This window comes from Grampus griseus (genome assembly GCF_964374135.1).
Source record: "Grampus griseus genome assembly, chromosome: 2".
Classification (NCBI taxonomy): domain Eukaryota; kingdom Metazoa; phylum Chordata; class Mammalia; order Artiodactyla; family Delphinidae; genus Grampus; species Grampus griseus.
The window spans coordinates 170439206-170453402 of NC_139018.1; the positions used below are offsets into that span (position 1 = coordinate 170439206).

The window sequence follows — 14197 nt, forward strand, 5'->3', positions numbered from 1 at the left end:
CACACACACACACAAAAAGGCATATGAAAGTATTCATCATTTTGTGTATTTTAGCTCAGATTGTCCGCTCAGTGTGGGGTTGTGATGCAAAATCCCACCACCCTGGGAATTTCCTGCCTAATTGGTTTTAGTTGCCAGGTGCTAAATTGCTGAGTGCTAACTGGGGGTGCTCTCCACTAGTTCTCTTTAAAATTCAATTAGACAGAAATCAGTTAAGTGCATCTGGTTTTCTCTTACGTTTGTTCCAGCCACCATAGGGTTCCCAAGGTCACACACCACCATTCGGGTGACATTGTCCATCTTGTACTCACAGCTCAGTGGTCGCAGTGCCTGCAACGGGGAAGAACACCAGTGTGGAGTCAGGGGCGGAATAAACGATATCCTGTCGCAAAAGCAATGCTGCGGGCCAGGCAGCTTCTCTTGATTTCAAACACCTGTGTGAGTGCCTGAGCCCAAGGGTTCATGTGTGACCATCAACTCAGAAGAGAAGCTTGTGAGAAAAGACCAAAGTTTAATTTTAAGAAGAAACATGTTGTATGGGTAAACACATTTGTTGTGTTTCATTGAGGAAGAAAATGCTTAGTAGAATATATATATGTGTGTGTGTGTGTGTGTGTGTATATATATGTATATATACATATATGTGTGTATATATATGTATATATATATATACATATATATACACACACACATTTTTTTTTCTTTTTTTTTTTTTTGGCTGTTCCGCGTGGCATGTGGGATCTTAGTTCCCTGACTAGGGACTGAACCTGCACCCCCTGCAGTGGAAGCGCTGAGTCTTAACCCCTGGACTGCCAGGGAAGTCCCTGAAAATGCTTAGTAGACTATTTATATGAACATTTTTGAAATGATTTGCACTTCTGTTCATGTTCAGTTTGGGCCATGAAGATCATGGATAATTAAACATAACTAAACAAATTAATTTTTGCAAACATGAAATGACAGCAAGATGTATATTATAGATTATCCTACAACGCAATGACCATTTGCAAGAGAATTACTTTGGACACAAATTTCTCCATACCATGGTTCCATTTTGAGATTACACACCCAATCTTAGGTCAATCCTATGAATACTTAAGATGGGAAGAGAACACTTTTTTATGTTTACCGACTGCTTTTCACCTCCCGTCTTGCCCCATATCCTGTTCTGATTAGAATGTATAAAAACTCAAGTTTGAAGAGGCACTTAGAACTGTGTGCTGGAGAAGGTCTCAAGGTTACAGCCGACGGGCTTATTTTACTTAGCCTAATGTCCTTAAGGGTCATCCATGTTGTAGTATGTGGCAGAATTTCCTCCCTTAAGGCTGAATAATATTCCATTGTATGTGTGTACTGTATATTGTTCATCTGTTCACCCACTGATGGCCATTTGGGTTGTTTCCACCTCTTGGCTATTGTGAATAGTGCTGCTACGAAAATGGATGTGCAGGTATCAGTTGAGATACTGATTTTATTTCCTTTGTATATAGACACAGAAGTGGCATTGCTGGATCATATGATAGTTCTCTTTTGAAGTTTTTGAGGATGATGTAATTTTTAAGGGGAAAATTTGGGGAGACTATTGTTTTGCTGATTGTATGAGGTGGTGTTAGTGTATTTCTTATTGGGCCCCAGTTCTTGAACACTGCTTTGTTTAACTGGGCACCTGAGCATCTCATAGCTCAGGAATAATGTTTAGATTATTGTTCATTCATTTTGGAGATTTCTCTGAGGTTCAAAGAATAATTTTAGGAGATGATCTGGATCTTAAACTGCATTTTTGAGTCCATTGCCAAAGCCTGTTATTTGTACCATAATGGCAGTTTAGTACGCAAGGGAAAATAAGGGTTATATTTATTGCAGCATCTGTGTTTGTGTCTAAAATACTGTTTATTTTAGCAAGAACAAGGTTGCGATTCAACACTGGTTTCAGGTTAGTGGAAAAAACTGAGATTGTGGTGTTTTGCTTTCTAGTCTTCTGTCCTGTGTTTATGTGAAAAACACATGAAAGGAAAACAGTGAAATCTAGTGGAAAAGGAGTTATTGACCTATGTTTGTGTTATTATAAATGTTCCCGTGTTTAAATTAATGGATCCTTACCGTGGAATATTATGCCAGAATGACAAAGGATGTGTTAAATCTGTGAGTGTTGGTCTGGAAAGATAGTCTATGAAACGTAGACGTAGAGATGGAGGTGTGTATGTGTGGGTAGAGAAAATAGTCTGCAAGGATATATAAACTGAGTGGAGAGAATTAAAAGTTATTTCTATGTGGTAGCATTAAAAAAAAAAAAAGTTACACCCGACGGAGGGGAAAGTAAAGGAGGTTTATCTTTGGACTCCTGTCCTCTGGTCACAGCTCTCCCTTGTGTCTTCAGGCTAGAAATCCACATCTGGATCTCCACCCTGAGCCCCTTTCCATCTTTCAAAACCTAATGTCCCTATGGCCCTGCTCTTGCCCGTGGTAATAGCTACATATGTTCATCCATTATTTCACTCTTAACTTGTTAAGTGCTACTGATATATTACCTGTCAGCCTCATTCCCAAAGATAAGCTTGCAAACTGAGGACTTTCACAAAGGACCCCATGAGAGGACCATGGAAGAGGGTTCCAAACACGAGGACCACTTATCCGTCGGTCAGCTCTATCGAAATTTCATTTAAGGAAGTCATGTGAATTTTCAAGGATAAGTTTCAGAAACCACCTCCTTTCCATTCTTTCCACATGGTTGAGAAAAACCAAGAGCCAAAACCAAAACAAAGAAAAGCCAAATGAACCCCAGATACCTAAGTCAAGAGCTCTGTGGGTAAATCATACGCTTTAAGAAAATGAGCTTAAGCAAGCAGGGGTTTTTTTGTATCTGTTCTCTTCCCAGTGCCTAGAAAAACGTCCAGCACAAAGCAGTAGACGGTGTCAGGAGATACACAGCAAACGTAGCTCCCAGTCTTTCCTACGAGGAGCCTGAAATGAAATGGACAAGCACACAGCTGAGTATAAAGCCCTCTTCCTGCCATCAGCCATTGAAAGGTGTGTTTTAACTCATGAGAAAGAAATGAAATCTCTGATATTCAGAGGCAGCATTTAATACCTGCTCTTTCCAAATAACCCGAGTGACATGTTAGTATCCTAAGGAGGTAAGAAACATATTTTCCAAAAGCTGATAATATTTTTCCTTCTCAAAGGTAGCTTTAGCATGTATTCAAGTTCTGAAGGATCCATAACTAGCTCTAATTGTACAGAGATGTTTTGTGTTGGGATTACTAACTCAATCCTGAAAACAGGAAAAAAAAAAAAAGAAGAACTCAGCAACAGCTTTCCAAAATACCCACGTGTCCCTTGAATATAATTCAAGGATTTGGTTTCTATAGTAAATATTTTTATCTTATCTGAAGGTTGAAAGTCATATGTACATTTTTTCCCCAGCTTTCTAGAAATAGCTTTTTCACATCAATCAGAGATCTTTTCTCTCCCCAGATTCCCCACCCTTTTTCTTTTTTTAACCTTTATTTCCTCTCTCTGAGTGGGAGAAACAATGATTGTTTTTGTAGATATTTCTAGATTATTTTCCTCAGCTGTTCCTGGGACTATCTTGTTCTCATCCATTTATAGCTCTTAGAGTATTATTCATTCACTGAAAATATTTACTGTGTACCTGCCACTTACCAGGCACTGATCAAGAAAAAAAAACCAAAACACCCTTGTCCTCCTTAAATGTCCTATTACTATAAGAATCGTAATAAGGAATCACAAGCAATTGTAACAAGCACTGGAAACACACAATTAGTACAGTTTGTTAAGTTTCATGAGAGCAGAAATTCACAGTGATGGAGGAGGACAGGCACATAGAAGTAAGCAATCAGAGAAGACATCCTGGAGGAAGTGACATAACCTCATAGGGGGCCTGGCAGCTCAGTGGTTAAGAAGACGGGTCTGGACCTGACAGCTGAGGTGTCAGTCTTGGTTCTGCTACGTAATAGCTGTGTACCTTTGGGCATGTTTCTGAATTTCTCCTTATCTATACAACAGGGAAAATGATAGCCTTACCGTTTCTCTATCAGGCTGTTATGAGGACTAAGTAAATTGAATACTTGCAAGAGCACAGAGCAGAGCCCAGCTCATAGCAATTGCTCGGTGAATTTCAGCAGCCTCAGTCGTTATTAGGCTGAGGCCTGAAGCGTGAGTAGTAAGAAGTAAGCTGGAGAAAGGGGATGAGAGAGTAGAGTTACAGAGGGAACAGCAGGTGTGTGAGCTCTCTGTGGCGGGAGGGCGCATAGGTATTACAGAAACAGAAAAGAAATTCCATCCCTCTAGGACTAGGGTGGGAGGTAAAGGAAAGAAGCAAAGACTCGTGATGAAGCCGAGGAGGTCAGCAGGGTTGATGTAATTAAGGGCCTCATAAGTCATCTCAGGGCTTTGTAGGACTTTATCCTACAAGCAATGGGGAGCTAGTGAGGGTTTTCAGCCAGAGAGTGACAGGGTCAGATTTGCATTTTAGAAAGAGGGCTTCCCAGGGCTTCCCTGGTGGTGCAGTGGTTAATAATCCGCTTGCCAATGCAGGGGACACAGATTTGATCCCTGGTCCGGGAAGATCCCACATGCAGTGGAGCAACTAAGCCCGTGAGCCACAACTACTGAGCTCGTGTGCCACAACTACTGAGCTCGTGTGCCACAACTACTGAAGCCCACGCACCTAGAACCCGTGCTCCGCAACAAGAGAAGCCACTGCAACGAGAAGCCCGTGCACCACAACGAAGAGTAGCCCCTGCTCACCGCAACTAGAGAAAGCCCAGCAACGAAGACCCAACACAGCCAAAAAAAGAAAGAGAGCTTCCCATGCAGGGAAGGGGCTGGAGGCTGGAAGATGGGGAGATGAGTTAGGAGACTGGTGTAGCCATCTTGGGAGAAGATTGTGCCAGCCTGGAGGAAGGCAGTGACCGTGGCAGTGAGATGGAGAGAGGATAGGGTTGGACAGGTGTAGGACTGGCTTAGACTTTAGAAACTGGGTGGAGACTGGCGCGATTCTCTGAGACAGACTAGAGGGAGGAGGAGTGTGAGAAGATGACGTCTAGTTCCGGAAGCACTGCATTGGAGGTAGTTTGAGACAGAGGAGTGGAGCATGTATGAGGTCCCTTGAATAGACACATTCATAGTGACAGAATGTGGAACACTGGGTACCAGAGGCTGGGGAAAGGGGGCAAGAGGGAGTTGGTGTTTCATGGGTACAGAGTTTCAGTCTGGGGTGATGAAAGTGTTCTGGAGATGGACGGTAGTGATGGTTACACAACAATGTGATTATACTTCGTGGCACTGAACTGTACACCTCAAAAGGGTTAAAATGGTACATTTTATGTTACATATAGTTTACAACAATAATAATAAAAAGATAGAGCACATGGGCCTTTATTCCTAGAAAAATTTAGAAGGTCACCGAAAAGAATTGTAAAGGCTGGCTCCGTTAAGGTCTCCAGAGGAAGAGATGATCAGCCTCTACATTTTCGAAAAGATGAATGTTTTTAGCCAAAGAACAACAAAACTGACAATCAGATAATCCCTCATACTTTTCCCCTTGAGAGAAAATTGTTAAAAAAAAAAAAAAAAAACTTGAACCAAGTATAAATAAAAAGAGACACAAACTTCAAACTGCTTAACAACAAAGAAGGAATTAGAATGTGGCTTAGTCATGTCAAACCAGATTCTGCCCAAGGGAAACTGATGGAGGAAAAACAGTTAAAGACTCATTGGAGATTATAGATAATGTCTGTTATAACGTTTAAAGCCAAAGATAGAAATGATAAATGTTTCCTGTGTTTTCCACCCAACGGTGAACAGTAAACTAGATGTTTTGCTAAAAGAAGAATATTTTGAATAGATGCTTTGTTTAACAAAGTCAGGGGTGCAGTGACAGAAAAGGAGTTGAAATAAAAATATAGGAAGAGCCCTGGAACATTTTTTAAAATAACATACTTGAGCTTCATTGTTTGTTTGTTTATGTATTATTTGCATGTAATTATTCTTAAGTGATATGTTCCTACAAATTTCTTCAACAGAAACTCGTGATGACTTTACAACTGTCAAAGATACTGGATTATTGCTCCTCTGGGTTATTTTTTCACTGAGAAGATATTTCAGTCAAAACATAAGTCATGAGACTAGCGGTGTGCGCAGAGAATTTTGTATTCCCCGCGTTTGTAAATGCCTTTCAAATACTGACATCACAACTGTTGCTAGCATTTCTTTAGAGGAATTCTTTTTCATTAAATTATTTGATCATTAGAATGTGCACGTTCCCAAGAGGATGCAGTTTTTGGAAAGTAGCAGAACTTTAATAAACTTCAGTTAAAGGAACATATCCATCAGCAAGAATTTAAGTAACACTCATCATGCCAACTTCTATGTGAAGTGCAGGGATGACTATAAAAGTGTGAAACTTGGTCTCTGCCCTTAATTGTGAGTCTGTGTATCTTTGAAACCAAGGGACTCTCTCTGTTATCCTTCACTGTATTTATAATGGTTTTAGAGCAGAACCTGAGGATATTCTGAGTGGGAAGATTCATATTGTGATAAGGAAAGGAAATCTGTAAAAAGCATTGCTGTGAGTTTAACAAATAGTGGCATTGCAGGACTGGCAAATGACAAAAACCTGGCTTTTTCTTGGTCCCGGTCCCGAAAAGGTGGACCAAGAAAAAAGAAAACATGAACGTGTTTCCTTTCCAGTGCCTGTCTAGGCTGTTTTCAGTGCTCAGCTGGGAGTGGTCGGACCTTCCTCCATAAGCAGTAATGAAAACCAGACCTCCTGGGACCTGCTTGAAGCATAAAGGAACTCAAAGACCAGAAAACAGCCAGGGAGGGTGGGAGTTAGCTTGGGGAGTGTAGCGGATGGATCACATTGATGAGCTGCTTCTTTCAGACAGCTGTCTTCCGTGTTTCAACTCCCAATCTTGGGCCAGTTTATCTTTGCACCGTGGCCGAGAAAGAGATTAATACTGCTTAAGACCATCTTCCTTCCTGGGCCGTTGCTATTCTGCTTAACAAAATAAGGTGCCATTTTGTTTTGTTTTATCGAGGAAGGAATCCTCAGCTAAGATGACTTAACATGGATTTGTCTTCAAAAATATACCGAGCTCTTTCCTCCTCCGGATCACCTACAGGCATTACCTTGTTGCTGCGTTCAATCCCAACATAATCAGCCTCTTCTGGAATTATCACAAAGAGCTCGGCTTCGTAGGCACCTTCCCCTTCATTTCTCGCGTTGATTATGAGCGTAAGGTGGTTTTCATCTCCAATGATGACCTGATGCTTATCTCTAAAAATGCAGTTTAAAAAGAATCATTAGGTTCTGTGCATCTCTGGATTCATGGGTATTTTATTTAGAGGAAGATGTAAACATGCAAGACTGGGAAAAAAAACAAGATGGATCGTCACGAGGGGGTGGTGAGAAGAATCAAAACTATGTCTGGATGAGAAGGACAGGAAAACATCCAGGGGTGTTCTGGTAAATATTTAACAACCAGCGCTTCACACTAGTGGTTACCAGTGGAGGAAGGGGCAACATCGGGGGCGGGGCCAGGGGGAGGTACAAACCACTGGGTCTGAGACAGGCTCACGGATGTATGTACAACTCAGGGAATAGAGCCCCTACTTTGGAATAACTGTAAATGGAAAGTAACGTTTAAAAACTGTATACTAGGGCTTCCCTGGTGGTGCAGCGGTTAAGAATCTGCCTGCCAATGCAGGGGACACGGGTTCGAGCCCTGGTCCGGGAAGATCCCACATGCCGTGGAGCAGCCAAGCCTGTGCGCCACAACTACTGAGCCTGTGCTCTAGAACCTGTAAGCCACAACTACTGAGCCCGTGTGCCACAACTACTGAGCCTGCGCTCTAGAGCCCGTGAGCCACAACCACTGAGCCCGTGTGCCACAACTACTGAAGCCCGTGCACCTAGAGCCCGTGCTCCGCAACAAGAGAAGCCACCACAATGAGAAGCCCGCGCACCACAATGAAGAGTAGTTCCCGCTCACCGCAACTAGAGAAAACCCGTGTGCAGCAACGAAGACCCAACGCAGCCAAAACTAAATTTATGTATTTATTTATTTTTAAAAAACCTGTATAATAAAGTAACAACCAGTTCTCAAAAACAAAAGGAAACAAAGAAAACCAGGATGTGTAGCATTTGCCGATTCCAGTGGTGTAAATCCTCCCACTGTGATCAATTTCAAGCTCCCAACATACTTAACGATCTGCCAGCAAAAATTCCCGAAAAGTTAACAATTAGCTCACAAGCCAGGAGGAGACGGCTTTAGCACATCCCTGAAAACATCCCATAGGAGGAAGATGGGCAATGGGAAGAGAGGGAGAGAGGTGGTTTAGAAAGTAGGAGGGGAAGCTGAGTGTGACGCAAAGTGGAAAATAAGAGGGAAGAAAGAGGCAGATAAAGGAAGATCTCAAATAGCTGATTGTGAGGTATTCTGAGGACATTTAATTCACTCCAGACTTCAAATTGAAACAGCATTTGGAAATGCCTACTTGTGACCCTTAATCAAAGCTATTGCTTCGGACAGTGGCTAGATTATGAAGTTTGGAAAAAGTCCCCTTGAGAGGTTACCAAGAAGCTTCCAAACACTGGCAGCAAGATAGTTCCTGGGGTGGGGATGGGTTGAGGCAGGTAGAGAGGAGAGCCACCGGAACCACCAGAGATGAGTTAACTTCAAACAGAAGCATTTCCCCCCACTTTTGGTGAAGGATGGAACGGCTCAGGCAAGGTCTTGGGGTGTGTCACTTGACACCAATGACAAAGACCTAAGCCACAGGCTAACCCAAAGTGTAGCCAAGCTCAGAAATTTCACGCAGTGCACTTATTTTGGTAGTGGCTGGAAGTGTATACTTTCTCCAGAGAAGCTTTAAGTAAACACCTGTATGCCATTAGGTAAAATGGACAAGTTTATTTATTTAAACTTACGGTCTAGCTGACAGCTTCAAGTCAGGAATGCACATGTTATCTTCTCCACAGTCGACCAGGATGTGAGCCTGTGTTGTGGAAAAACATGTATCAGGAAGAATCTGGGAAAACCTGAATCCCGTCCTTTCTCTTGAAAATTATGAATGATCCCACAAGTTAAACCAAAGCTTTCCTTTCACTCTGCATGAGTCTACCTAGCTAGAAACTCTGTTTGGCAGTGACCTCCCCTTATAGGCTAGCTTACTTAGGAGCCCGATTCCAATTCATTCTGAAATGTCTGTAAAGAATGCTACTCTGGCCGATGGTTTGAGGATTACAGGCTGTACTGCTTCTATTACGGCCACATTTTGAACAAATTAAATCTTGGTTCCACAAGGGGAAGGGCTTCTGAAAACACAGGGATGCAGTGTTTCAGGAAACATGTTCAGAAAATCTCCCAAATGTTACAAGTGTGTATGCAGGAATGAAAACAAAAGGGCCTGGATTTCATCTTAAGGTCACAGGAGCAATGCCCAGGGCCTGATTGAGAATATACCATCAAAGACGGGCCAGGACCTACCTGTTCGGTAACAACGTTTTCCCTGTAGTAATTCAATATTGGTTTCACCTCCAGACCTTCTTTAAAGGTGGATTCATCCAAACTGTAATTCAAACTAATGTTGATTGGAGACAGTTTATCTCGGAATTCAGTTTCATCCTAGGGAAAATAATCACAAACTCAAGAAAGGCCCTGTAAAATGGCTGCAAGATGTTAGTTGGTGGAAGGCAGGCAGCACTTGCCTCTGGCCATTAAAAGTGAACCATGAAGTAACTACCACCCCAGTGGGCCTAGGCACATGCTGTGGACGTGGCATAGAGAAGCCGGTTTAATGAACGTATGTTCAGAGTTGGAATCATTTAGGCTTCGTTGAAATACATGCTTCTGGAAGCAGTCTTCAGGTTCTCCAGATCTTCAACAACTCACACGGATTGGTCAGATTGCACAGTTAAAAATCAGTTGCACAGGAAATGTCACTGAAAGTTTCATGAACTGGGATTTTTATCTTAATGAGGTTGGCAGAATTTGTAAGTCCCCTTGGGCTCAGAGGAAGAAAACCTCTCGATTCTCTTCCTTTCTTATCATCTCTTTAAGTCCTTGTTTGCATGAACTTCAAAACACCTTCAGCACATCTGAAGTTCCCTTAGAAAAAGCACCAGAACCTTCCTGGGGAGGGAGGGGGTAGTACCGGCAGCAAGGTCTGGACACACAGGAACTCCCAAACCATGGAGTGGGCATGCCGCCCTTCAACCGGATGCCAGTATCAGTCATAATGAGACACGAGGGTCGTGCACCAGCTTTTCATTCTACAATGTGTTTGTAAACTCTGCTTTCTACAGGTTTTCCCCTTACTATATCCCCTCAAAGAGGAGACCAAATGAAAAGAGGCTTCACAACGTCATCACTGGTAAGAAGATGAAATAACTGTATCATAACACGTTTTGGCTTTTTATTTCACGGTGGGTTTAGGAGTTATTGTAAAAATCCATTGCTTTAAAAATGTAATTATAATTTACTTTTAATAAAGCCTTTGAATGCCTCGCCCTTCTCCTAAGTTGGCTCAGAAATGCACATTGATAAAATCTGGCCGAACATCCTCACGTAGGATAAAAATTCAAATAAATTGTGTCTAACTTTTATGTTTTTTGCGGGGAGGCAGTTGGAAATGAAAACCACCTGAGTTAGCACTAGTACTAAGGAGTGTACTCAAAACAAGAAGAAGCTTAGGAGCAGAAACTCACACAACATTGTAAATCAACTATACTCTAATAACAATTAAAAGAAAAAAAAGAAGCAGCTTCGGAATTAAAAGCAATACATCATTAGGTTGGCTGAAGTCAGGCTCAACAGAGGAGTGTGTGGCTTTAAAGATTTCTCCTATAAAATGAAAATAGATGTGGGTCTGTGTGAACCACTGTGATGTTTAAATGGAGAAAAATGGTTGGAATTTGGACTTCAATGTTAGAGGCCAGAAAGGTGATTCTGGAACACTTACTCGAAGGTAAACGGTAAAATCCTGGCATTGGAGGGATTTCTGCCCCTTTATCACGAGAGGGAAGACGAGATGTGACTGATGGTTTTCAAGGAAGAGCGTGCGTTTAATGGCTCCTTTTTGTTTCAGGGAATCTAACTGCACCTCGGCAGTCAGGCCTAAAGGACAGACATAAAGCAAATATAATCCAGAAAGGAAAAGTATTCAGTGAATGTAGCGCTTTATCAGAGATACGAATTCCTATTTCAGCTTGCTTATTCAGGAAACATTTTTTCCATAGTTGGGATCAAAAATAATACACGAGCTGCAAAGATTTGATAAAATACCCCCCAAGCTAAACAACTTGTTTTGTAATGGTTTTACACAAAAAGTCATTTCCCCCATAATTAGGTCTGTTCTTACAGACAGTACCAATTATTCAAGGACTGTTTATGTAGAAGTTCCCATATTTATAACAGAAATCTTGGTGCTAACGAAGAGCTCTTTGAAAGCTTTAAATGGTCTGTGCACCGCTTACTGTTGACTTTTCTTGATATGGTGTAGGAGTGGAAAACTGAAAATATGCTCACCGATTGTGTTTGAAATGCTCTGGCCTGCCACAGATGCACACACTCTTAAAGAAAAGCTAGGAGAAATAATAATCAATAATTTATTGGTTAATAAACTTTTTCAATCTGAAGTAGCAAACTTCCTTTACCTTACCCCAGATAAAACGAATGCTTTATTTTTCCTCTATACTTCTCTTAGTGTACACACACACACACACACACACACACACACAAAACCAAACAAATAAATATGCCTATATTTATTGATTGATATATATACTTATCAAAAATATATTTATATACATATATATATCCAACAATTCTAATACGATTAAGAAAGGTGACATTATTACATAGGAAGGTAATACTTAAAATATTACTAGAGGTCGATTGATTTAATCAGTGGATTAATTGATCAATTACTTGCTGCCTTTTTTCAAGAAATGCATGTGAATATCTTCCATGTGCCAGGGAGTGAAGAATTGGGCAGAACAGCAGGGGGACAGCTAGTGGCAGAGCCTGGAGGTGAGCAAGCACATGACCCCAACTTGAGGAACCTGAAGAAATCTGGTGCGTTAGAGAAAGATGGGGAAAGCTGTAGGAAGCCGAGGCTGGCTGGGTCAGTAGGTAGGGAACAGGGCTTTGAAAATCACTTTAAAGAATTTGGATCAAGAGGTGCAAACTATTAGGTATAAAATAAACTACAAGGACATATTGTACAACATGGGGAATATAGCCAATATTTTATAATAAGTATAAATGGAGTATAATCTTTACAAATTGTAAATCACTATGCTGTATACCTGTAATTTATATAATATTATACATCAACTGCACTTCAATTAAAAAAAAGAATTTGGATTTAATTCTGAGAGGCACGGAGCATCACGGTACGATTAACCCATAATCCACTCTCCGTGGAAGGAGATAAGAACTCAGGCAGGTACTTGACAGGAGTGGGATATAATTTGAGGCAGAGACACCAGAAGAGGGAAGGGAAAAAGAAGGAAAATGGGGAGTGTAGAGTGACCATCTCAGTCTTGGTAAGCACAACAATACAGTGTATAAGGTCAATAGAAAAAGGATGGATGTGTAGGAGAGACCTTTGTAGTTTTGCCTTGAACATGCCCTAAAACTCAATCCAGGGAGGTGCCTGCTGTGGCTTGCAGGATGGCCTGCACTTGGGTCTATCCTGTGGCCTTGGAGGGAATGAGGACCGGCCAGTGGTCTCTGCCTGACTGTTGCATGTGCTGACCTCCCCATGGAAAAATGTCAAGCTCTAAGCGCCAGCGTTCAAGATGGGGCTTTTTCACATTTCTAAGAAAGTAAAAATGTAAGAAAATACTTAAGTATGATTTAATGACAGCCTTAACGTTTTTACTAGTAAATACTCTAGTATGATTTGAATATTTCCACAGAATCCAAAAGGAGTAAATAATCTCTAGTCGTGCTTTAATTATGTGTCAGCTTCCTGTGTCAGATATAATGAAGATGTGTCACATCTGGGATTCATCTAGCTCCCGTGACCTCAGTCAATGTCTCCCTTCAGGGTAAGTAATTTGTCACATACCATTAAGCCAAACGTTTTCCGAGATGTCTCTGCTATTTCAAGTGTTTGTACCACTTCCCCAGAGAAATCATGAATTCCAGCCCACTTCCACTTCAATTGGAATAATTCAAGAAAGATGAATAGTTAATCACATCTTTAAATTTTGTAGCAGGTCTGGCTTTCAAAATTGGAATTTTTTTCTGTGTCTGACTTTTTTGGAGGTACTTGGGTATGTGTTAAAATTGTTGACCGTTTTTCTATTCATCCTTATACTGAATAGGCAAAACTCATTAGCTTGTATAAGATAAATTCCTATTTGTAATAAAATTATCATTATATCTATAGATTCAAATAATTTTACATACAGTATTTTGTCTAACACAATTGAGAAGCAATAAAAATTTTTGCAAACGAGATAAAGTTATGAATGTGAACATTATCTCCTTTTGAGAAGAATTTGATTTAAAAACGATGTCATCAGCTGAAGGGTCACTCGGTTTATAAATTATATGTCAGTGTTATTCTATACTTCTTAGTTCCCCCTTTCTGTTATCTTTATATCATTAAGTGGACGATTTTAACTTTTTCATACAAGTTTAAATAACCGCTACGACTTACTGAATTATTGATAATAGCACTCCAACCTAAACTTTTTGGCTTATAGATGTCTTTAGCAGAAAAGAGTTGCCAAGTTATAACTTTCAAAGCATTCTCTTCTGATCTAAAAAGAAAACCTCACTGAAATATTCATTCTGAATTTACAACATTTATATTATATGTAAACACACACATATACATCGTATGTTTTATATAACAGATACTTAGGTGCACTCACAGGTCTATACCTAATTATAACGCACACTTGTCAGAGAAAGCTGTGAATTATTAAATTAGAATTAAAATTTCAGACTAGCATTTATGATCATAGTCAATATGAATAGGTCTGACTGGAGCAAAAAAACTCCATTAAACCAGCCCAGATCCCTCATCACATAATTTCTAAATGAAACTGTTGGGCTATACTTCTGGTGCTTCAGAAGGCAGGACAGTACCTTACAAATCCTCTAATACTAGTCCTAACCCAATGCAGGAAGGGTTAGAATAATGACCTGGT

At 40.7% G+C, this 14197-nt stretch overlaps 1 protein-coding gene across 2 annotated transcripts in view; it reads right to left on the reverse strand.

Moving 5' to 3' along the window:
- The window catches only part of ITGA8 (integrin subunit alpha 8), a gene marked incomplete at both ends in the record, with an annotated part of 178244 nt that overhangs the window by 65714 nt on the left and 98333 nt on the right, over nucleotides 1–14197 (reverse strand). For both annotated transcript variants that reach the window (XM_082648292.1, XM_082648291.1), the window contains 6 exons: nucleotides 238–330; nucleotides 7156–7303; nucleotides 8957–9024; nucleotides 9516–9653; nucleotides 10990–11144; nucleotides 11556–11611. In XM_082648292.1, the coding sequence (XP_082504418.1) occupies nucleotides 238–330; nucleotides 7156–7303; nucleotides 8957–9024; nucleotides 9516–9653; nucleotides 10990–11144; nucleotides 11556–11611 (658 nt within the window). The remainder of the gene's footprint in view (nucleotides 1–237; nucleotides 331–7155; nucleotides 7304–8956; nucleotides 9025–9515; nucleotides 9654–10989; nucleotides 11145–11555; nucleotides 11612–14197) is intronic.